The 23478-nt window shown below is 32.5% G+C and overlaps 3 protein-coding genes across 12 annotated transcripts; 2 read left to right on the top strand and 1 right to left on the bottom strand.

The window, feature by feature from the left end:
* Window positions 1-3763: 3763 nt before the first annotated feature.
* Window positions 3764-5100, bottom strand: LOC112720011 (3-oxo-Delta(4,5)-steroid 5-beta-reductase). Its single transcript, XM_025770801.3, has one exon. The coding sequence runs from the start codon at window positions 5037-5039 to the stop codon at window positions 3873-3875; it is 1167 nt and encodes a 388-aa protein (XP_025626586.1). The 5' UTR covers window positions 5040-5100; the 3' UTR covers window positions 3764-3872.
* Window positions 5101-13449: 8349 nt separating this feature from the next.
* On the top strand, window positions 13450-16103 carry LOC140175992 (uncharacterized). Its single transcript, XM_072205833.1, has 4 exons — window positions 13450-13775; window positions 14088-14617; window positions 14897-15007; window positions 15436-16103. The coding sequence occupies exons 1-4, from the start codon at window positions 13450-13452 to the stop codon at window positions 16101-16103; spliced, it is 1635 nt and encodes a 544-aa protein (XP_072061934.1).
* Window positions 16104-19067: 2964 nt separating this feature from the next.
* Window positions 19068-22303, top strand: LOC112720010 (uncharacterized). 10 transcript variants are annotated; one of them, XM_025770799.3, is made up of 6 exons: window positions 19068-19234; window positions 20385-20479; window positions 20562-20710; window positions 20804-20852; window positions 21094-21236; window positions 21957-22303. In XM_025770799.3, exons 2-6 carry the CDS (start codon window positions 20431-20433, stop codon window positions 22041-22043), a joined length of 477 nt encoding a protein of 158 aa, XP_025626584.1. In that variant the 5' UTR covers window positions 19068-19234; window positions 20385-20430; the 3' UTR covers window positions 22044-22303. The 10 variants fall into 10 exon arrangements, with proteins under 10 accessions (XP_025626584.1, XP_072062461.1, XP_025626585.1 ...); XM_072206360.1 differs by having other exon boundaries at window positions 19079-19234; window positions 20349-20479; XM_025770800.2 differs by lacking the exon at window positions 19068-19234 and adding an exon at window positions 19449-19623.
* The last annotated feature ends 1175 nt before the right edge of the window (window positions 22304-23478 follow it).

Below are 23478 nucleotides of genomic sequence, written 5' to 3'. Positions count from 1 at the left end.
AAAAATATAGGGTAGAAAAGGGAGAAGATATTTGTAGATTAGTTTATCGATAATGTTTTGATATGACTCAACTTTGACGGATTTTTCATTTTTCACTCGATGATTTTGTTATATTTATTATTTAAAAATATATCATATACATTCAACTTAATTTTACTCATAAAGGAATCTTTTATTAAATATCTGATTATCCATGTTATATATATCTCCCTTTTACAATTACATAAATATATAATAATTAATTTGATAATTAATTTTTGAATGCATATAATATTTTTATATAAATTATATGCTAAAAATGAATAATCTCACATGTATTCTCTCTTTTTTTTTTGTTAAGTTTGGGTTGCTTAATGAACTGATTAAGTATCGAAAAAGGAAGCTCACATGTATGATGTATCCGTATCATAAAGGCGAGTGTTGCTTGTTCCCTTAATCAACTAATTTCATTATAAATAAATAATTCTTAACAAGTCTATTTTGGTTTTTAATATACGGTTAATTTGATTTTTCTTTGTTATCAAATATCTACTATCTATTAATTTCTTAGTTTATAAGAAAATTTTAGTAAAATATTAAAGTATCAATATAATTTATTATTTTTGATTGACAGTTAACAGTAATATTTAATATTTAAAAGTATAGATTAAAATTATAATGTTAAATTATTAAATTAAAAAATTGAGCTAATAAAAAAAAATGTTAGCTAAATACAATAAATTTTGTTTGCACTTGAAATTATTTTAAAATTATAAGATTTTAAAAATTTTTATATTTAATTTTTTTTGGTGTTTCACATATCTTTTAGTCTAACATAAAATTGAATTTAAACTCCTAATACTTATTTAAATGAATTAATAAGCTAACTATTAGACCAACTCAACCCAGTTTGTTATATTTCTTTTTTTTTTTTTTTTTTTGGACATTTAGTTTGTTATATTTCAAATTTGACATATAAGGAAAGGACTTTTTTTGGGTCTTGATATAAGGACTCAGTTTGATCATTCAAATTTTAGCCCCTCAAAGCTTACCCTTCTTCACCTTGTCCAATAATCCCGAAAACCCAATGGGAGAGGCAGAGATTGCTGCTAACCCAATTAGTGAGGAAGAAGTGTCTGAAGAAGAAGCCCAATAAATTGAGGCCCATAATGACTCGTGAGAAGAGACTTCGGTGTGGGCTAAAGATAGGATATTGTAGGGAATCATTCTCTTACGTGAAGAGAATGATTAGGGAAGACAATAAATGTGCAGATTGTTTGGCGCGCAAAAGTTTAAATCTAGATTCAGGATTTTATTTTTGGGATACTTCTCTTAGAGATGTGCTTAAATTATTAGTAGATAATGAACAAGGGACATCTCTGCCTTATTTAATTTCAGTGTAGTTTTTTTTTTTTGGGCTCTGACCCGTCTTAATACAAAAAAAAAAAAGTTGACTTGAAGAGGATCAATGAGGGTAGAAAGAATACAGATCATGCCTTCATTCCTAATCGAAGCTAAGCAAAGTTTGACTTTGAATGAGTTGTAAATTGGATGGTATGCTGAGAATAATGAGGTGCTAGGTATGCTTTACCCTCTAGAAACAACAAGCCTTGAAACTAGTCTTGAGAGTAAAATTTCAAATTTATAAATTATTAAAAAACACATAAAAAAGATGAAAAATTAAAAAATTAAAAAAATAAGTTAGGATTTTTTTTTTGTTTAATTAATCTATATTGAGGGTTTGTGGTTGGCCAATAAATTACTGCATACACAATGTAAAATTCAAACTCTCAAGAGTCAATACATACTTAATTGAATTAGTGAGCTAATTACTAAACTAGTCCAATTTGATTTGAGCAAGAACCAATATATATATATATATATACGCACTACTAATTGTTTATTTAAGAAATAATATTAGTATCTTTCTTCTTAATTAAGAAACAAATACCTGTCTTCTTAATTAAGGGAGCTCTGAGCTCACATAATTATATATTGAATTTATAGGTATTAAGTCTCATTGATTTGGTATAGATTGCCTATATTATTGTTGAGATAGTGCTGGTGGGAAATCTTCTGCCTAGTTGGTTTAATTGGCCATTGACCTTATAATAATAGAATGGCTAAATAAAAATAAATAAAATACTACTTGTATGTATATCTCATTAGTCTAATGCACCTTGTGATTCAAGTGCTTCTATAGTATTCATTTATTTATCTTTTAATTATGTTAGTAGGATATCACCAAAAATAAAGGGGAGGGTTATCTCCATAGAAAAATCACACAGCCAGGGAACATTGTTGTGCAAAAGAAGGTAATATATATTATTGAATTGTGGTGGTCAAACTCCACCATCACATGCATAGAAGATAGAACACCCTGCCACTCATTATTAAATAATAATAAAAAATGGAAACCTATTTTGTTGTGCTACGTGATTGTCTCCATCGTCACAAAAGAGATATCCAATTTTGAAGTCAAAGCTAAAGTATTTAGAAAGTATCAATGTGAATTGTATTTAGAAACATAAAATGCAAATAATTCCATTAAACTTTTGCTTACATGTTCCACACCATATGATATCAAATTATTTAAAAAAAAAATTGTACCAACTTATCTTTTAAAGTTACTCTGCTACTAAAAATTAATTTGCAAATAGAACACATTAATAAAAGGGATAATTATTTTTACATATTAACTATTGTATAAGAGGATCAGAAAAGCTCTGCATACAAGTCATTAGGGCTTGTGTGCTTTACAAGTTAATTAACGAATAAACTCCAAAAACGCGATGTAAGGTCTACATTCTTCTTTTTCCTCCTCTTTCTTTTTTTCTTCTTCTTCTTTTCTTTCGTTTCTTGCCTTTTCTTTCTCCTTCTTCTTCTTCTTCTTGTTGCACGTTCTTCTTTCTCTTCCTCCTCTTCTTCTTCTTTTCTTTCGTTTCTTACTTTCTCTTTCTCGTTCTTCTTCTTCTTGCACGTTCTTCTTCCTCTTCCTCTTCTTATTTTCTTTCGTTTCTTGCCTTCTCTTTCTCCTTCTTCTTCTTCTTGCTGCACGTTCTTCTTCCTCTTTCTGTTCTTCTTCTTCATTTATGTGCTTTTCTTTCTGTTTTCTTTCTTCGTTATTCTCGATTTCCATTGTTTTTTGACATCAAGCTCTGAAATCGTTTTTGAAGAAGAAGTAATAGAAGATGAGGAGGAGAAAGAGAAAGAGTTCTAAAATATGCATAAGGTGTACTTCAACGAATTTTGGGTGTATTTCTTAAATCCTTTGAGTGTAGTTTTGTAATCCTTTGGGTGTATTTTTATAATCGTTTGGGTGAATTCCTGTAACTGTTTGGGTGTATTTCTGTAATCCTTTGGGTGTATTTCTGTAATCGTTCGGGTATATTTCTAAAGTTCCATTATCTTCAAATTTGGCAAGAAAATTGTTTTCATGAAGGAAGAAGAGTCATTCATAATGCATGATGAGTAGCGCGCTTTGGAAACAGGAAGTTGTTGAATAACGTGCGTTTTATTTACTCTTGAATGTAGAAGTGTGTAATGCGTTAATTAAGTGTAATGCGTGTGTTTTATTGGACTTATAGAACTTGTAAGCCAAAAAGATTTGTATATGTAGCAGGCCTCTAAGAGGATTATTTACAATTTTTTCTAGATTTATAGTATTAACAAAAGTGATCATTCGCATGCAGTTGTTTTCATGTAAAAAGTTGAGAATCATTAAATTATAATTTAGTCAAATATATTAAAATATTTAATGATATAGATTTTACATAAAAATAACTACACGTGAATTTTTAATTTTTTATCATTAAAAATTAACATTTCACTGATTACTCGTAATAACATAAGCATGATCCACTTAATTACTCCATAAACACTTGTACTAATTCCTAGGGAATAAGCTTCTCATCTCTCATGCAATCGATCCAATACAATATTGAATTCAATGTCTTATACCTTGCACCGAAACCAAGCCTATCAACTTTATCTCTACTCCCCAAAAGCTTCAAAGGGAACCTAAACAAAGCATCAAGTAATTCCCAATTAGCCAAATTATCAATACTTGTTTGGACCAACCCATTTTCCATCACAATCTCCTCCCAAACATGTTGCTTCTCAGCCATAGCCCTAGAAAACAAGAAGTTCTCAACAAACATCTCTTGTGGAACATAAACACCAAGCTTCTTACCAATAATTGGCCACATCTCTTTCCAAGTGAAACTAAACCCATTAATTGAATTAAAAGCTTCTCCTCCATTTGTGAAAAGGCCTTCATCACATTTTGTTGCTGCCCAAATGTGTTGATCAGCTACAAGCCTAGCATCTGACCCATCAATGTAATTCTCCTCCCAACATTTCTTGGTCCCACCAAACACAAAAGGGAGATTCAAATGCTTACAAATTGCACCATAAACACATAAACTACCCATGAAATTGTAATATGACCTAATAGAACTCCCCAACAATAAACCAGGCCTATGAACAGACCAAGATACCTTAGTACCATTCAATTTCTCCATAAGAAGATCCTCAAGTGTGTAATAAAAGTTAAAACCTTTAGAAATTCTTGGAAACTCTTCATGGTAATAATAGAACTTGTTATTATTATTAGTATTATCAAATGGACCCTGAAGTGAAATATAGTGCTTTGTCCCTGTTTGGAGTGAAACATGCTTTAAATTCTTTGCATTTGGGAACAAAGAACTCAAAGCATTTGACATCATTACCTTGTTGATCTCACAACTCTCTTGTGTCTCTAATGGGAATTGACTTGCCCATGTGACCCAAAACACATGAGTCACATCATGAAGACATGAAAGCTTCTTTTGAGTCTCCAAAGGGTTCAACAAATTGCAAGAAATGAAATGGTAAGAGGGATAATTTGGAAGTGACTCATCAAGAACAATGTTTCTAGCTATGCCATAGACCTTCCAATTAGAAGAAGAAGGTTCTAGAAGCAATCTCCTAGCTAGTTCCCTCCCAACAAGCCCAGTGACCCCAAATATGATTGCAACATTTCTATTAGCATCACCATCATTGGGATATTGCAATGCCATATTTTGTGATTGGGATAATTTGGAAGAGGGTAGTGTGGTGTATTTTCAATACAAACTCAACCATTTTATAGCAATGAATGAATAATGTGAATGGGATCAGGATAATAATATATAATAATAATGTGGACTTTCTAACTGTCCTAACAATAAGGATTATCAAGTTGGGTGTGTCCCTATTGCTATTCTTTTGAGGAGTGTTTCTGGGCTGGCAATTGGTGTTTGTGAAATTGAAATTGTAATAATGCTTGTGGTTCAAGTGAGATTAGAATTCAGATGCTGGTTGTTAACAAGATAAGAGACATGAGTGTGACACAGTGTTATTTTATTGAGTTCTTCAAGGATCGCTACAAATAACTACTTTTATGATTGAGAAACCATTTAACTAAATAATATAATAGAGTAGATGGTCAAATTAGTTTTCGACAGATCATTTATTCTCCACATTAATCTCTAAAAGATTTTTTAATCAAATTCATCTTTCAAATATTTTAAATTAGTCATTTTAGTCATTCCGTCACTTCTGTTGCTAACGACATCAAAATTTGTTTGATGTGACACAACACTATAACATACACCTAGTAATTATAATTAGCGGTTAACATGATAAATTTATGAAATCAGATCAAATCAACCCTAAATTAAGAAATTTTAATGTTTTAAGTTCTCTTTTCAATTAAGTTTTGATTTAATCTAATTTCATAAATTTATCATGCTAATAATCAATTAAAACTCTTATGTATATTATAGTATCACTTAACGTACCATATTAACAAATTTTGGTGCTGTTAATAAAAAAATGACAAAAAATTAATACGATTAATTTAAAATTTTTAAAAGACAAATTTAATTAAAAAATATTTTAAAAACTAATTTAAAAAAATAATCTTTCGAACATGAATTTGATTATTTATCCTAATATAATAACATGTGCTTGTGTTATATGCATTTGGTCTTGGTTGAATTCCAACAAACTTAAGAATGGTAAAAATATAGTAGTTAGAATTTAGTTTTAATTTTTAAAATATTTTAATATTATAAATTTAATGAGTTAATAATTTCATATTTTATGTATTTAATTTACTCTTTATAAATTTATGAGATCTGAATTTCTCTTAAAAGTTTATCGTAAGTTAACATATTATTATATGTACAAAATAATATTTAAATTTACGACACTTATTTATACAAATGAACCAGCAAGTTTCTCGACTAATAATTCAAACAGATTAGACTAAGGCTTAGTTTGGTAAAACTTTTACTTTTCAAAAGTAGCTTATAAAAGTTAGCTTTTAAAAGATGGCTTTTTAAAAGTTGTAACATTTATATTTGGTAAATCAAATTAAAAATAATTTTTAATAAACATAAGCAACATCAATTGTGCTTGGTAAAATAGCTTTTAAAATTTAAAAATACTATAATAGACATAAACGCAAACATTAAATTTGAAAATTAGTTAACATATGAGGTTATATTAGACTTTTAAATTTTAAAAAGCACAAGCCAACTTTGAAAAGCTCTATCCTAGGTGCTTTCAAAAGTACCCCGATCTTTTAAAAGCTACAAGCACAAGCACATCATCTTTTTTATTTACCAAACACAAAATGAGGAGCTTGAGCTTTTAAAAAGTACAAGCATCTCTTCAAAAAGCTTTACCAAACCAAGCCTAACTATTGCGTCAGTTGCAATGTGTAATATATTCATTGTGGTGTGAGTTTTAATCTTATTCTACAACTCTAATTTGGGTCTATTGTAGTTTATTATGAGGTGGAAATGAAAACTCAGCTGCAGGCGACTTCACGTGAAGTTGATATCTGAGAGCCGTTAGATGATTTGATTGATTTGACTAAATTTTCATCTAATGGCTCTCAGGTATCAATTTTACGTGAAGTCGAATTCACCTGAGTTTTACCTTATTATGATCTATCATATAGCCATTTTATTGTTTACGTTGCACTACAATTTGTCTAATACAATTGCAATACTAACTACTGTAATAAAATTAAAAAAAAAAAACCATGATATTAACTCTTAAATGAATAAATTAAATAAATCATATTAGTACCTCATTTTATGTAACAAATATCATAATTTCTGTTAGAAGATTATGTCCTTTTTTCCCTTCTAAATCATGGTATATATTTTGACCATATTCACTTGGATATTGGAAATAGGTGGAGGCATCAAGGTGTGTTGAGTTCCAAACTAAGCCGGCAGGTTGTGCCCCATGCCCGTTGCAAAAAGTTTAAATAATATTATTATATAATTAACGTGCTTCACCAAATAACTAAATTCACTAACATTGCCCAATTCCCAAGCAACTCAATAAGGTGTTTTTATATAGGCATACATGACATGATATGTATATATTTTTTATATAATATCCAATTTTGTTTTTTATATTTTTAGTCCATACTCTATATTTTAAAGGGATTTACGATTACCCTTTTCGAAAGATTAAAAAAAATGGATTTGTATACTCTAAAGTTTGAATTTCATTTTAGAGAGTAAAGTGTGATCTTTTATCCTTAAATAGTTTTTCTTTCATATTTATTATTGGTCCCACCTATAAAATCAATAGTGAAAAATCACACTTTACTCTCTAAAGTAAAATTCAAACTTTAGAGGATTCAAATCCAAAAAAAATTCTTGCAGCATTTTTTCTATAGACTTTTATCATATATTTTTATTTATATAAAGACAAATTTTTTATTTTTATTTCTCACTTTTAATACTAAAAATAAAAAATATATAAATTAAAATTAATGCATACAATATTCTTCTTTTCAAAAAAGTCTGTATCTATAAACAAATATTTATATAATTTTATCATTAATTTGTGCATTTATGAATAAAAAGAGTATCAGAATGTTTTTATAAATTGTTCTCGCGGCTTGATAAGTGATCTTTGAGAAAGTAGTCTCTCCCAAATTCATAAAGTTTGGAAGCTCCTTCCACTCTTTTCCATCTTTGGAACAATATATAAATTGGTTTTCAATTTAAATTGAATTAGAAAAACAGTTTTGATTAGATTTGTTTGAGTTTAAATATTGCATAATATAATGGAAATATACTTTTTTATATAATTAATAATGAGATGAGAAAGGTTACATTGCTAGTAAATATTATTATTTTTAGTCAATAATAATTTATATTTATATTTATAGAAATTTTGCATACAAGAAGTATATAATTTGTGCTTATATTTATTAGAGTTAGTATAATATTTATGAGTTCGTACACATGAATCAATACAGTTTGTATTTATATTTTTTGAAGTTTACACACATGAATTAGTAAAATTTATTTGTTAAATATAATTTAGTATTTGTACTGATCAAATAATAGTAAAAATATAAAAAATTGTTGTCTCCTAAGAGTTTTTCTAATAAAAAATACAACAAACAACAACAACAAAAAAACCTTATCCCACTAAATGTGGTCCGCTACATGGATCAAACTACGTCATTGAGGTTTCTCTAATAAAAAATACCTTGTATAATTTTAGGTTTATCTATCATGTGTTCTTAAGGTACATGTTAAGATTATGAAAAAAATAATTATTAAAAATATAAAAAATTAAATTTTTAATGCATTTACTTTATATTCATTAAATAAAAACATTTAAAACTTTTTAGTAATGATAAATTTGTTACGTGTCTTTTTCTAAAATTACATATTAGCTAATCCTATAATTTTTTCATAATTTTCATTTGTCAGGAATTTTTTTTAATATTTGAAATATACTCTTTTATTTTTGTCTTTTTTTTTTTTACAAAGGAGGCCCTAAGGCCAAAAAAGAAAAAAATTAGCTAGTTCTAGAAAATATGTTCCATTACAATTGGCTAAAACCAGCAAGACAATTTAGCTGGGGGTTGTTCATAATAGGTTTCATGTTGTCTTAAGTATAGAATGAAATTGGCTAGTCCATCAACTATTTGATTGGCTTTGTTTAAACTTCTATTGTGGTCTAATTGTAATTATCTATAAACTATTAATAATTTAATCTTATTCGTTAATTCTAATGTTTGATGGACGCATTAGATTTAAAGATAATAATACATAAAAGGGTGGTCCTCTCTCTGCCTCTAAACACGAACGTCTGCAAGAAAGAAAAGGGAGAGAAACTAGTCTTAAAATTCAACTCTACCGTAACTAAAATTCTTCTAAATCAGTCTTGAAGTTCAACTCTATCGTAATCAAAACTTATTATGGCAACCAATTCAGGTATGAAAATCACAACTTTTAAAATTCTAGTTAATGCTTCCGCTAAAATAAGTTTACATGTGGTATCAGAACATGTGTTTTGAAAGTATGTGATTTTCTTTGATCTAATTATGATGTCCACAATGTTTCTGATTAATTATTTATAATTGGATTTTAATTAAGTTTCAAATTTTATGCCATCAAAAACGGCATATTTATGGTTGTATATATTCTATATGTTTTCTTTTGAATATTTTAATTTGACCATAAATTATACTCATGTATGAATTTAATTTTGAGTTTACGTTTAGTGTTGATGACAATTACGAAATTACTTTGAGTATGTAATGTACTCTAATTTTATGAAAAGTCTATAAATATTTTATTTATGGTATTAAGTTTATTTCGACTATTTACCACTTGTGTACATCAAAGTGACTAAGTTATAACGTAAAATGCCAATATAATTAATAATGTATTAATTAATTTTAGAATTAGATTTACCCAAAGAAAAATCTCTTCTATTATTAATAGACTTGAACGAAAAAATTTATTATTCTTTGGCAGAGAATTTTAATCTTCAAGTATGATAAATATGGCATTTATTTTGTATGTTAGTATATTATAGAATTTTATCCAAAGGTGAACTATAATATGCTTTGTTATGTTCTGTAATCTGAATAGATGATAAAATTAAAGTTAATATGAGCATTGTATGATTAAATGACAGGTATTTCAATTCATTCGCAAGCTTTATCTGTTACCATGTTTAATGGCTTAAAATTGAGTGAACAAGTGAAGTTTCATTTAGGTCTTTTGGATCTTGACTTGTCACTTTTGGAAGAGAAACCCATTGTCACTAATGATAACGATGAGGATGAAAAGTATGCACAGAGTTAAAATCCATAGAAGATAACAAAGTTTAGGATATTGTTGCATTGCCAGAAAGTACTAAATGCATTGGTTGTAAATGGGTCTTCAAAGTTAAGCGAGACTCAAAAGGCAATGTTGAACAATATAAAGTTAGACTTGTTGCTAAGGGATTTACTCAAAAGAATGATGTTGATTATAAAGAAACATTTTCACATGTTTCTGAGAAAGATTCATTGCGTATCATTATGGCACTTGTGGCTCATTATGACTTAAAGTTATATCAAATGGATATAAAAACTGCCTTTCTGAATGGTAATCTTGATGAAGAAGTTTATATGGATCAACCTGAAGGTTTTTCAACTGAAGGAAAAGGTTGTATGGTGTGTAAACTTAAGAAATCAATATATGGACTAAAACAAGCCTCACGACAATGGTATATTAAGTTTAATAATACCATTCTTTTTTTCGGTTTTGAAGAAAATATTGTTGATGTATGCATATACCGAAAGGTCAGTGGGAGTAAGTTTATCTTTCTAGTCTTATATGTTGATGATATTTTGTTTGCAACAAATAATTTGAGAATATTGCGTGAGACTAAAGAATATCTTTCTAGAAACTTTGAAATGAAAGATATGGGAGAGGCATCCTATGTGATAAGAATTGAAATTTTTCGTGATAAATCACAAGGATTGTTGGGATTGTCTCAGAAGGCCTATATAAATAAAGTTCTAGAGAGGTTCAACATGAAAAAGTGTTCTGCAGGAATTGCACCAATTCAAATAGGGGACAAATTTAGTCTTATGCAATGCCCAAAAAATGACATAGAACGGAAGCAAATGGAAGAAATTCCATATAGTTATGTAGTGAAAAGTCTCATGTATGTGCAAACTTGCACAAAACCGAACATTAGCTTTGCAGTAAGAATGCTTGGAAGGTATCAAAGTAATCCTGGAATGGATCATTGGAAAGCTGCAAAGAAGGTTTTAAGATATCTTCAAGGTACAAAGAATTATATGCTTATATACAAAAGGTCTAGCCAATTATAAGTAATTGGTTATTCAGATTCAGATTTTGGTGGATGTGCTGACACAAGAAAGTCTACATTTAGCTACTTATTCTTATTTGGAGAAGCTGCCATATCATGAAAAACTCCAAGCAAAGCGTTGTGGCAACATCTACTATGGAGGCAGAATTTGTAGCATGTTTTGAAGCTACAAATCAAGCTTTATGGCTGCGAAATTTTATTTCAGGACTTGGCATTGTTGACTCAATTGCTAAGCCATTGAAAATTTATTGTGATAATTCTGCAGCAGTATTTTTCTCAAAAAATGATAGATATTCTAAAGGTGCCAAGCATATGGAAATAAAGTACTTTGGCGTTAAGGAGGAAGTTCGGAAACAAAGAGTGTCCATAGAACATGTTAGAACAGAACTTATAATTGCTGATCCATTGACTAAAGGATTGCAACTAAAGACATTTAAGGAACATGTACATAGAATGGGTCTCGGTTCTTCTGAATGATGCTAACACTCTGAGCTCACTATGTTTATTTATGTGTTTTCTGAACATTGATAGTTTGTTGTTTCTAATTAAAGTAATATTATTTTATGAGTTATAACATAATGATCTAGAAACTTTATGGGACCAATATAAAATTGTGTTAGTTATGTAGCTTGTGTAGTAAGATACTAGTGGTTGTAGTATATGGAAAGAAATGTGTTTCATATTAAATGCATGACTACCATAACTCACACAAAGTATTTTACCATATTAAAGCAATTATGTAACATGTGAAAATATGATTACACTTAGGCCAAGTGGGAGAATGTTGGAAGTTTATTGTAATTTAAACTTCTGTTGTGGCCTAATTATAATTATCTATAAACTATTAATGATTTAATCTCATCCGTTAATTATAATGTTTGATGGACGCATTAGATTTAAAGATAATAACACATAAAAAGGTGGTCCTCTCTCTGCCTCTAAACACGACGTCTTTACAGTTTTCACTCACTGAAAATACTGAGAAACTGTCATCCCGATGAACATCTGCAAGAAAGGAAAGGGAGAGAAACTAGTCTTGAAGTTCAACTCTACCGTAACCAAAACTCTTCTAAATCAGTCTTAAGTTCAACTCTATCGTAATCAAAATTTATTATGGCAACCAATCCAGGTATAAAAATCACAACTTTTATGATCCTAGTTAATGCTTCCGCTAAAATAAGTTTACAGGCTTCTCATTAGATATATCTCAGTTCGACTCTCTAGTTATAGTTAAGGAGATTAGATATCCATCTAATAATATACCTTAGAGTAAGATGGTTATCAAGAGATTTTTAATCATCTCAATAGCACTTTTAAAATCAGATTCAACAATAAGCTTCTTGATCTCCTTCTTTCAAACTATTTCCATGCCTTAAAAAATAGCATTAATCTCTGCTTCAACATCCGTATCCTTATCCATTTTCACAGCAAATCCATGTCTTTTCACCTCTTGTTTTTGAATATGGGAGAGAATCCGAGTCGCAAAAACGTACAAGTAAAGAACCCAAAAAACAACACAATTATTGACCCAAGGAAAAAAAATACATGAGTGCAGCTAGAATGACGACTGTTATTTGATATTTATTCTATTAGTTAGAATTTATTACTATAAGCTATTATTTCTCTTTGTATAGAAAGCTGTTAGTAGTGAGTTTGATTACACATGCTGAGCTGTATAGTTTGTTAGTAGTGAGTTTGATTATACATGCTGAGCTGTATAGTCTGTTAGGGTAGCTATACAATTCTGTTAGAAGTAGAGTTTGTATAAATAGCAAATTATAGCATTGTATTCTTTGAGTTTAATCATTATACAAGTTCATTTCTCAATTCCTTCTTGGCTTCTCTGTTCTTGTTCTTCTCCATGCTCACATGTAAATTTCACATGGTGCGGTGAGCGTGAATGGAGGAACGTTGAGATCCTGATTGAAGGATGAGAAACTTGCTCTCTAATTCACAATTCGTTGACGTGATTAGAGAAGGATGATGAGTCCAGCATCACAGTTGAGACACTCGTTCGCGGTTCTTGGCTCGTGAATTTTTTTCCTCTTTTTTCTTCGTTTGATTTGAACTCACGCAATTTCTTCTCCCTTTCTTCATACTTGTTTGAAATCTCAGCATCCGCTCCTCTTCCTCATTTATTTCTTTTTCTTCTTCTTTCTTGAACTCACACCCTAGAGTTTGATGAGAGTTTTGTTATCTAACTGTCTTCCCGTTAAGGAGAGATAACGAGTTTTCGATCAACGAGATCAAGAGAGAAAGGTTACAACCACTTCTGGCATATTCGCAGCAATGGAAGAAAAATCAAATTCAAGTGATGGATCTACAGGAGGTGGTCCTACGATGGACATGCAACAATTCACAGCGTTCTTCAGTCAAGTGGCACAGATCCAGAGCCATATCAACAAGACAAATTCGAATCAATATCTCTCAAGTCCTTATTACATACTTCCTTCTGAAAATCTAGGTATACCTATTACCAATGTAATCCTTACTGGTTCAAATTACAGTGCATGGAGCAAAGCTATGACTAATGCTCTTACATCCAAAAATAAAATTGAATTTATTGATGGTACTATCCTGAAACCTGAGAAAATTGATCCTGATTTCAAGGCATGGCAATGATGCAATACCTATGTAGTTGCTTGGATTAACCTTTCCCTTAGTCCAGAAATCTATCAGAGTGTTCTTTAGAACAACATAGGCTACGAATTATGGAATGACCTTAAGCATCGCTACTATCAGGGTGATAGGTTTCGAGTAGCTGAATTGAATGAGGAGATTTATGCATTAAAACAAGGGGATTTGTCTGTTATAGCTTATTTTGCCAAACTGAAAAATCTCTGGGAAGAGATTGATGATTTTAGAAGTATACCTGGCTGTGATTGTGTTAAATGTGAATGTGGCTTAGGCATTGTTCGGTAACACAGGGAAGAGGACAGAGTCACCAAGTTTTTGCGTGGTCTTGGAGAGCAATATTCCACTGTTAAGTCACAGGTTATGTTAATGGATGATTTACCTAGTGTGAACAGAATTCTGTCAATGATCACTCAGGAAGAAAGGCAGTTGTTCAGCTTTGATAATGCCTTAGATGCTAAAATTTTGGTAGCCTCTTCTCAGCCTGACAATAAAAGTAGAACTCCATCTAAAAAGGGGCATCATTGTGAAAAATTAAGACACATTGTGGATAACTGCTATAAGAAGCATGGTTATCCACCTAACTTCAAACCCCGGTTTGAGAAAAAGTCTCATGTCCTCAATTGTATGACTGCAGTAGACAATCCTGAAGATAAAAATGATGATTTCAATATTCCACAATTGGTTAGAGGTGAACCAACCATTAATGAATTCACTCCAGAGCAACGAGAAGCTCTTTTAGCTTTGCTCAGCAAACAAGATGTGCCTCATTCTTATAGTGTCAACCAGATTTCAGCCAAAGCAAATCCTTTTCCTTATACAGGTAGAATGGTAAACATTTTACAATTTTATTCTCATGTCAAAGCTCTAAATATTTCAATCAATAAACACAAGCCATGGGTACTTGACACTGGAGCTACTGACCATGTATTATATACCCTGGCAGATTTTTAAAATTACTTCAAAGTTGATCCAATTATTGTCAAATTACCTAATGGAGCACTCACTACTAGCTGCATCATGGGTACCATTATGTTTTCTGACAATCTTTTTCTCACTAATGCATTGTTCATTCCCACTTTTAACTTCAAACTCATATCAGTTTCGAAACTTACTGCATCTTTACATGGCAAAATGAGTTTTACTGACAAGGCTTGTGAGATACAGGATCTGCACACTTTGAAGATGATTGGTGCAGCTAGCAATGTTGATGGTTTGTAAATTCTGTACAAAGAAGTCAAAGCTCTCCCTCACATCACAGCAACTTCCCGCAGCCAATTTTCTCAGTTTTTATGGTATGTTAGATTAGGGCATCCATATCATGATAGACTTGTTGCATTGCAAAAGAATTTTGAGTTTATTGATTGTACAAAACATACAGAACCATGTCATTCTTTCCATCTTGGCAAACAAAAGTGATTACCCTTTTCTGTTAGTTCTAGTACTGCAGCTAATGTACTTAACCTCATTCATGTTGATATTTGGGGACCTGTTTCTGTTCCCCCTTTTACTGGAAAGCGTTATTTTCTTTCTATAGTGGATGATTGTTCTCGATTTACTTGGATTTTGTTCATGAAAACTAAAACTGAGGCTTTTTCATTGGTTAAAGATTCATTTTTACTAAAATCCAATTTGATGTAGTGGTTAAAACAATTCGCACAGATAATGGGCCTGAGTTTTTAATGCCTGCTTTTTACAGCTCTAATGGCATATCTCACCAGAGAACTTGTATAGAAACTTCACAGCAGAATGGCATTGTTGAGCGCAAGCATCAACATATTCTTGCTATGGCTAGAACTCTCTTGTTTCATGCTCATTTACCAAAATCTTTTTGGAATTACAGTGTTGGACATGCGGTCTATTTAATTAATCGACTGCCAACACCTTTTTTGCAAAACAAGTCTCCATATCAAGTTCTTTATAAGAATTTTCCAAATCTTTCCCTTCTCAGAGTCTTTGGTTGTTTAGCATATGCTAGTAGCCTTGCACGACAACGAGGCAAGCTGGATCCAAGAGCAAGAAAGTGTTTGCATCTTAGATTCAGGGAGGGCACAAAGGGATACCTGCTCTTTGATTTGCAAACTCGAGAGATTTTCCTATCACGGGATGTCCAATTTTATGAGAATTGTTTTTCTTACTGTCACTCCAATAATGTCAATAATGACAATTTTTCAGCTTCCACTCATTCATCTCATGTTGCATCCCATCCCTTTGATTATGAATTTTTGGAAGGGAGTCAGATACAAGTTTTAAACACTGATGATGCAGCCAATCAACCAAGCTTGCATCACCCAACTCTCAGCCATTAGGAAGATAATGCTTCCTTTGAATTAAATGAAACTGATGAAATTCTCCCCTATCCTAAAATTCATGATCATTTGGAAACCACATCTGCATCACATGAAGAATTTTCAACTTATAATTCTACTGCTCTGCTTGAATCCTCCATTATTCCTGAAGTTGCTGATGTAAGGAGATCAACTAGGCAAACTAAACCACCTACATACTTGCAGGACTATGAGTGTCAAACCATCAACACTGTTTCACCCTCATCGTAGCTCACTACTCAAAGGTATCTGCTCTCTAATGTCTTGTCTTATACTAAGCTTTCTCCCATGCATTTTGCATTTTTTGTTGCTATTCAAAATTTAGAGCCTAAAACCTATGAGGATGCAATCACTCAAACTTGTTGGCAATAGGCAATAAGAGCTGAACTGACTGCCTTGGAAGAAAACAAAACATGAAAGCTAACTTCTTTACCAATTGGAAATAGAGCAATTGGATGTAAATGGGTCTTTCGTACAAAATACCACCCAAATGGTACAATGGAGAGGCAGAAGGCAAGACTTGTTGCTAAAGGATGCACATACACAAGTGGCTGGTGTTGACTATCAAGATACCTTTAGTCCTGTAGTGAAGCTAGGGGCTTTGAGAGTGGTACTTGCTGTTGCAGCAGTAAAAGGGTGGCACCTTAAACAAATTGATGTCAACACAGCGTTTTTACATGGTAAACTCGATGAGGAGGTCTATATGAAGGTGCCTCCAGGTTTAGAAGTCTCGCCTGGTCAAGTTTGCAAGCTTGAAAAGTCCTTATATGGATTGAAAGAAGCGAGTAGGCAGTGGAATTGCAAGCTCAAATCTGTTCTACTCGAGCTAAAATTCACTCAATATAAATCGGATTACAGCCTCTTCACCAAGACTACTTCACTTGGATTCACAGCAATTCTCGTGTATGTCGATGATTTAATATTGGCAGGTGATGATCTAAATGAAATTAACTCGGTTAAAGATGTTCTTCATAAGAAATTTTGGATCAAAGACATGGGAGACTTGAAGTACTTCCTTGGTCTAAAAGTGGCAAGATTCAAGACGGGAATTGCTTTATACTAGAGAAAATATGTTCTGGATTTACTCAAGGAAACAGGATTTGAAGGGTGTAAACCTGCCACCACTCCCATCGATTATGGAGCAAAGTTCAGTAAAACTGCTGAAAAATTGCTCACTGATTCTGGTCAGCATAGAAGAATTGTGGGCAAGCTCTTATATCTGGCAAATACTAGGCCTGATATAAGCTATGCCATTGAGAAACTAAGCCAATTTTTGGACTGCGCCATTACTGAGCATTTGAAGGCGACACATAAAGTGCTACGTTATGTAAAAGGTTCCCCTGCTGCAGGTTGCAACTTACTGGTTTCTCTGACTCTGAATGGGCTGGTTGTGTTGACTCTCGAAGATCTATCTCGGCGTATTGTTTTTATTTAGGACTATCATTGGTTACTTGGAAGAGTAAGAAACAACTTACAGTTGCAGCCACCTCCTCAGAAGTGGAGTATAGAGCTTTAGCTCTGGCCACCAGAGAAGCCCAATGGCTGAGCTATGATCTTCAAGATCTTGGTGTTCCAATCACAAAGCCTATTAATTTATACTGTGATAGCAATTCAGCTATTTACATTGCAACTAATCCTGTGTTTCATGAACGTACCAAGCATATCGAAGCTGATTGCCATATAGTCCGTGACAAATTGCAAAAAAAGTTGATTCATCTTCTTCCCATTTCCACCAATAATCAAATTGCCGACATTCTCACTAAACCTCTTGCTCCTGGGCCTTTCAATGCAGGTTATTCTAAGCTTGGATTGTTAGATCTCTTTTCTCCCAATGGTCCAAGCTTACGGGAGGGTGTTACTTGATATTTATTCTATTAGTTAGAATTTATTACTATAAGCTATTATTTCTCTTTGTATAGAAAGCTGTTAGTAGTGAGTTTGATTACACATGCTGAGCTGTATAGTTTGTTAGTAGTGAGTTTGATTATACATGATGAGCAATATAGTTTGTTAGGGTAGCTATACAATTCTGTTAGAAGTAGGGTTTGTATAAATAGCAAATTATAGCATTGTATTCTTTGAGTTTCATCATTATACAAGTTCAATTCTCAATTCCTTCTTGGCTTCTCTGTTCCTGTTCTTCTCCATGCTCACATGCAAATTTCAGAATGACAAAAAGTGAAAGCAAAAAAATGTTCCAGTTTGTCCAAAAACAGCACACAAACATTATTGCCAGTCCAAAAAAAAAAACCACAACTGCATTGATGCATTTGGGGCGTCACTACTCACTTCACGTTCTGCCATCTGAGGTCAACTCAAATTAGCAACTAAACTAAGACTTTGATTGAGTGGGAGGAGAGGTCTAATTGAGATAGTATATTAAACTTTGGCAAGGTCAAATAGTGAATCAAATTTTTTTAAAATATTAGATATGTAAGTGTATAGTGTGTGGAAATTTATAATATAACATTTAAGATTGGAGATTATCCAATTTATTTGAAAACAAAAGAAAAAAAACAAAAATTTAGTTGAGTGATAATATATGATATTTTTTAATATATTACACTCAAATTCAAATCTTAGCAATAGCCAAGGAAGTGGATAAAACCCATAAATATATGTGAGTACATAGTGTGGACGAATTTGTGATAACTAGGATAGGATTGGAGGTTGTTCGATGTATCTAATAGAAAAAAAAGCTCAGATTAATGTTTACCGGACTGGACCAACTGGAAAACTTGAACCGATCTCCCTCTGGTTCGACCATTTGCTTAACCCCTGACTTGCTGACTTTGTTAAAGAACCGTTGCAAAAATTTGGAGACCGGAGAACCAGCCGATCCCGAGAACCGGCGGTGTTTGAAAGCTTTTCAAAATGGAAAACCGGTTGGACCCCAAAACGATGTCGTTGGGTACAAAAAGCATCGTTTACCCAGCCGCACCAACCGTAAACCCTTTCTCCTCTTCTCCCCTCACATCTCTGTCTCTGCCCTCTCGCGCTCCCTGCGGTCTGATCCGACGCCGACGCTGCCGCCGCCGTCCCTTCCGCCCTCTATCCTGCTTCCCGTCTTGGCCTCCTCACGTCGTCGCCTCCCTGCCTCTCTTCGGTTTCTGGTTCGTATCCAAACTTCCCAAGTAACCATTTCTTTTTGGTTTTTGGCTTCCTTAATCTGCTGCATTCTCTGTTTTTGAGTTATTCATGTTGGTGTTTGTATTTTTCTGCCTTGCTGTTGCTGTGTTTTTGACTTGTTGCTGTTCTAAATTATGATCAAATTATTCAATCTTATGGCTTGCTTTTTATTTACACGAGATACGTGAGAGTTGAACCGGTTGAATTCTGATTGAGTCGATTGAACCTCGGAATTAATGGTAAGACAAAATAGTTCGATGGCCGGTCCGGGTTTTATGACCGGCCCGAGTTTCAAAACCTTGCGTCAAATCAAATCATCCAATACTTGGTTGGGAGGGATTCCAATTCAATGCCGATATTCGCCAGAATTCGCGTAAGAGTATGATGCTGCATTGCCATTCTGTTCAGTTTCCAAATCCCTCTTCTTCTTTTTACTAGAAAATTCTGAATTTCTCTATCAAATTAGGGTTCGGTTCGTAAAATTCCTAATTCCCAATCGTCCAATTGTGACCTGAACACTTACTTGATTATCACTTACTTCTTGAATTTTGGTTATGCTTCTTTTCCTTGCATCTCATTTCTATTTTGTTTTGTGTTGCTGCTGGGTTAGATAGATAATCCATGTTCATCTTTTCTTTCATGGTTGAGGTTATGCAGAAGGCACTTTTCGAGCTCATTTCATTTGCTATTATGTTCATACTTCATTATTATTGTGATTTCTTTGGTTGTTTTGACTTTTGACTGAGTGGTTTAATTGGTTGTATATGGGTAAAAAATGTTGATATGCCATGTTAAATTGTTTATGTATATGTTGTGCAAATTCGGATTTTGGAGTTGCTACCTTATTGTTTGTTGATATGTTGCTGGTTGGTGAATGGTGATTACTAATTAATCGGACTTCTTAATGTGTGATTGGAGTATCAGGAAAGTGCTTTTACTACTTTTATCTTTATATATAGTTGAAAAAGAAATGAAAATAGATTTTAATCAGAAGCTACTCTGTTTAAATATGTGAGGCTTGTTTTTCTTTCGGGAAAAGCAGAACCAAACACACATTTTGTTTGCTCTTTGTTACAAAATTGGTTTTATTTTTTTCAGTTGCACTGAAATTTGAGTTGGGATTTTGTCACACAGATCAAACAAAAAGAAGTAAGGTGCGTGCTTGGAACCCTTGGAAAAGATGGCGGAGAAATTAGCCCCCGAGAAGCGTCACAACTTCGTTCACGATGGTAACTTTCATCTCCCTTTTTACCAATTTGTTTCTTGTGTATTCTTTAAATTAGCATGAATCGAACTCATTTTTCAATTTAGGTCAAAAGGTGTTTGAGTGGGATCAAACGCTAGAAGAGGTTAATATTTACATCAATTTACCTCCCAATGTTCATTCTAAGCAATTCTACTGCAAGATTCAATCCAAGCATGTTGAAGTTGGCATCAAAGGCAATCCACCATATCTCAATGTAATCCAAAAGTTCCCCACCCTTTTTTCATCCTTTTATTATTCTATATTCATCACACACTATTTTTTATCTTTGCCATTGATCATTTTGTAGCACGATCTTACCTGCCCGGTGAAGACAGATTCTTCATTTTGGACACTAGGTAAAGGTTTAAACTTTCTTCTACTGTTGTTATTACTGCTTTCTTTTTTTGGTTAAAATTGATTTATTGATTTCCTTTATTGATTTTCTTAATCCTGTTTTGGAGGGTTCAAAAATTGGTTAGCTTTTCCTACTTTTCCCAACAATGTTAACTTGGGCTTAGAATTGAGTAAATGAAATTGCATATATAAGAAACTGAGATGTTTATTCTTTGATGATGCTTTTTGGAATTCGATGTGTAGAGGATGGCATAATGCACATAACACTTCAGAAGAGAGATAAAGGGCAGACATGGGCTTCCCCCATTCTTGGCCAGGGTCAGTTGGACCCTTACGCCACCGATCTTGAACAGAAGCGTCTCATGCTGCAGAGATTTCAAGAAGAGGTTAGCTTCCTTCTTTTTCATGTGCTGGAATTTGGTTGGTTACCTACCTGATGACTTTCAAACTTTCTTTTAGCGAGTTGTAGAATAAGATGTGACAGAGTTGTGCCTTTAAGAGCAAGAACTTGGTAGACACAGTTGACAATATGATAGAAATTTCTTACCTCTTAAGACTTTTCTACTTTTTGAGATGTATTTGATCATTTTCCACACTGGTGCTATATGGCAAGTTGAGGTAGCAATCTGATTTATCTTGTTCTCACAAACTAAAACCTTTAAAGGTTATCTTGCATTGAGCTGTTAATGAACTTGCAATGCGATATAATGAGACTTTTTGAAGGATACATATTCTGAATTTGGCTGATAATTCAAACATGAACTAATTAAGATTTTGTTGTGCATTATTGATATGATTTCCGAGGTTCTTGGTATCTTGAACTTTGGGTTGATATTATTAAAAGGATACATATTGTTCTGCCTGTTGGATTGATTTCAAAATGAAAGTAAAAGGTCTATTATATATTGAATTACAATATGTTTTATGAGTTTGTCCATCTATGGCCAAATTCATACCCAAGATAAAAGGAAATGGATAATGAAATTGTGTTAGACAGCTTATAAATTTATGATAATCATTAACCCGGTATGTCCATAACATTATTTAGGATTTAGTGGGATGATTGCTACCTCAGACCCTCATGATTATTGTCGTGCCTTTTGCAGAACCCAGGTTTTGATTTTTCGCAAGCTCAGTTCAGTGGAAATTGTCCTGATCCAAGGACTTTCATGGGTGGAATCCGTTCAGATTGATAATCTTTGCTGTTGAATCATCTACGTGAACCTTCTCTGAGATAATTATCAGATGGTAAATAATCTATGTAATCTACCTTTGTCTCCCTCTTGTTAGACTTCTTTGAGACAAGTCTTAATGCACTCTATGGTTTGAATGATTGTATGACATAATTTTGGCATTTGCCAATCTTCTAATGCCTGTTATTAAATATGTGCATATAAATTATTGAACATTCTAGCAAAGAAATATTCAATGCAGCTCCTTATCCTTTCTACAATACTTTGGATTTGATATTTTTGCAACTGGAATTGATATTTTGGATAGGGAATAGTGTGTGAATTGACTTCTTAAGCACTGTTACGACGGCTAGTATGTAATTTCCAACTCAATTAATTGTTAAGTTAATGTATCAAAGAGCTGCTCACAAGTTCAAAAAACTGAAACTAGTGTTTGAAGACGTGTAACTAAAGAGGGCAAGCCTTTGGCAGTATGATTTTGAAAAACTAAATTATGCATTGATGCCAAGAACCACTTTTTTTGTGGGATAATCTACTTCATAAGAACTTCTAAAGAATTTGAAGTGTGGGGAAGGGAAACCCAAGTCCCTTCAATTTTTACAAGCACAAGATATCTTTTTATTTTTTTAATTTTTTTTACCGAAGATAGGGAGACTCGAACTCGCGATCTCTTAGATGAGTATGGAGAGACTATGCTATTTGAGTTATAACTTATTGGCGCACAAGATATTTGTTAAGGAATGTCGATTTGTAGATTGTACAATAATAACCAACTAGTGGCAAAGGATATATGTCATGCAATCCGCTAGGTTAGCTATGTTTCTTATTCTATGAGATTTTAGTTATATTTTTAATGGTTGTGTTAACTATATTTGAGAAATAATAGTTTTTAAGTTTGAAATTGTGCCTTCTCTGGTTCCCTCTCCTTGTACGCTTGTTGTGTTAGCGGGAAAAAAAGTGGTTAGAGAGAGGAATAAAATGAAAGAAAAGTAATTTTTTGTTTAGTATTTTGAGTTGCATGAGGAAAATAGAAATCATGTTCTTTGGTGTCAAAGGTTGGATCAGATTCTCCATTAAGAAAGACGTAACTTGTTTGTAGATACTATGCATAGTTTCTGCGTTGCCTTAGCTTCTCAATATCTTTACGTGAATGTATAGCTAATCAAGGATGTTCATGCAAAACGAATGATAAGCGAGTTTTTTATTGAATGAGGCAACTGTGTAACTTCCGCTCGTAGTTATGGAATCATTGGAATGTGTATCGGCCTATTGGGAGTTATCTCTAGTACGGAACTCATCTTAGTCCCTATTTATAGTCCTATTTATGGTCTACCTGTCATAAAAAGTAACTTCACATTAGCTTTTGCGTCATAAACAGTAAATACTAAATAGGAATTCAAAGTATCTCTCTTCTCCATTGGAAAGAACTAATTTT

Source organism: Arachis hypogaea, chromosome 11 (assembly GCF_003086295.3).
Source record: "Arachis hypogaea cultivar Tifrunner chromosome 11, arahy.Tifrunner.gnm2.J5K5, whole genome shotgun sequence".
Classification (NCBI taxonomy): Eukaryota; Viridiplantae; Streptophyta; class Magnoliopsida; order Fabales; family Fabaceae; genus Arachis; species Arachis hypogaea.
The sequence above is the reverse complement of the archived record's forward strand: the minus strand, read 5'-3'. Positions and strand labels throughout refer to the sequence as shown.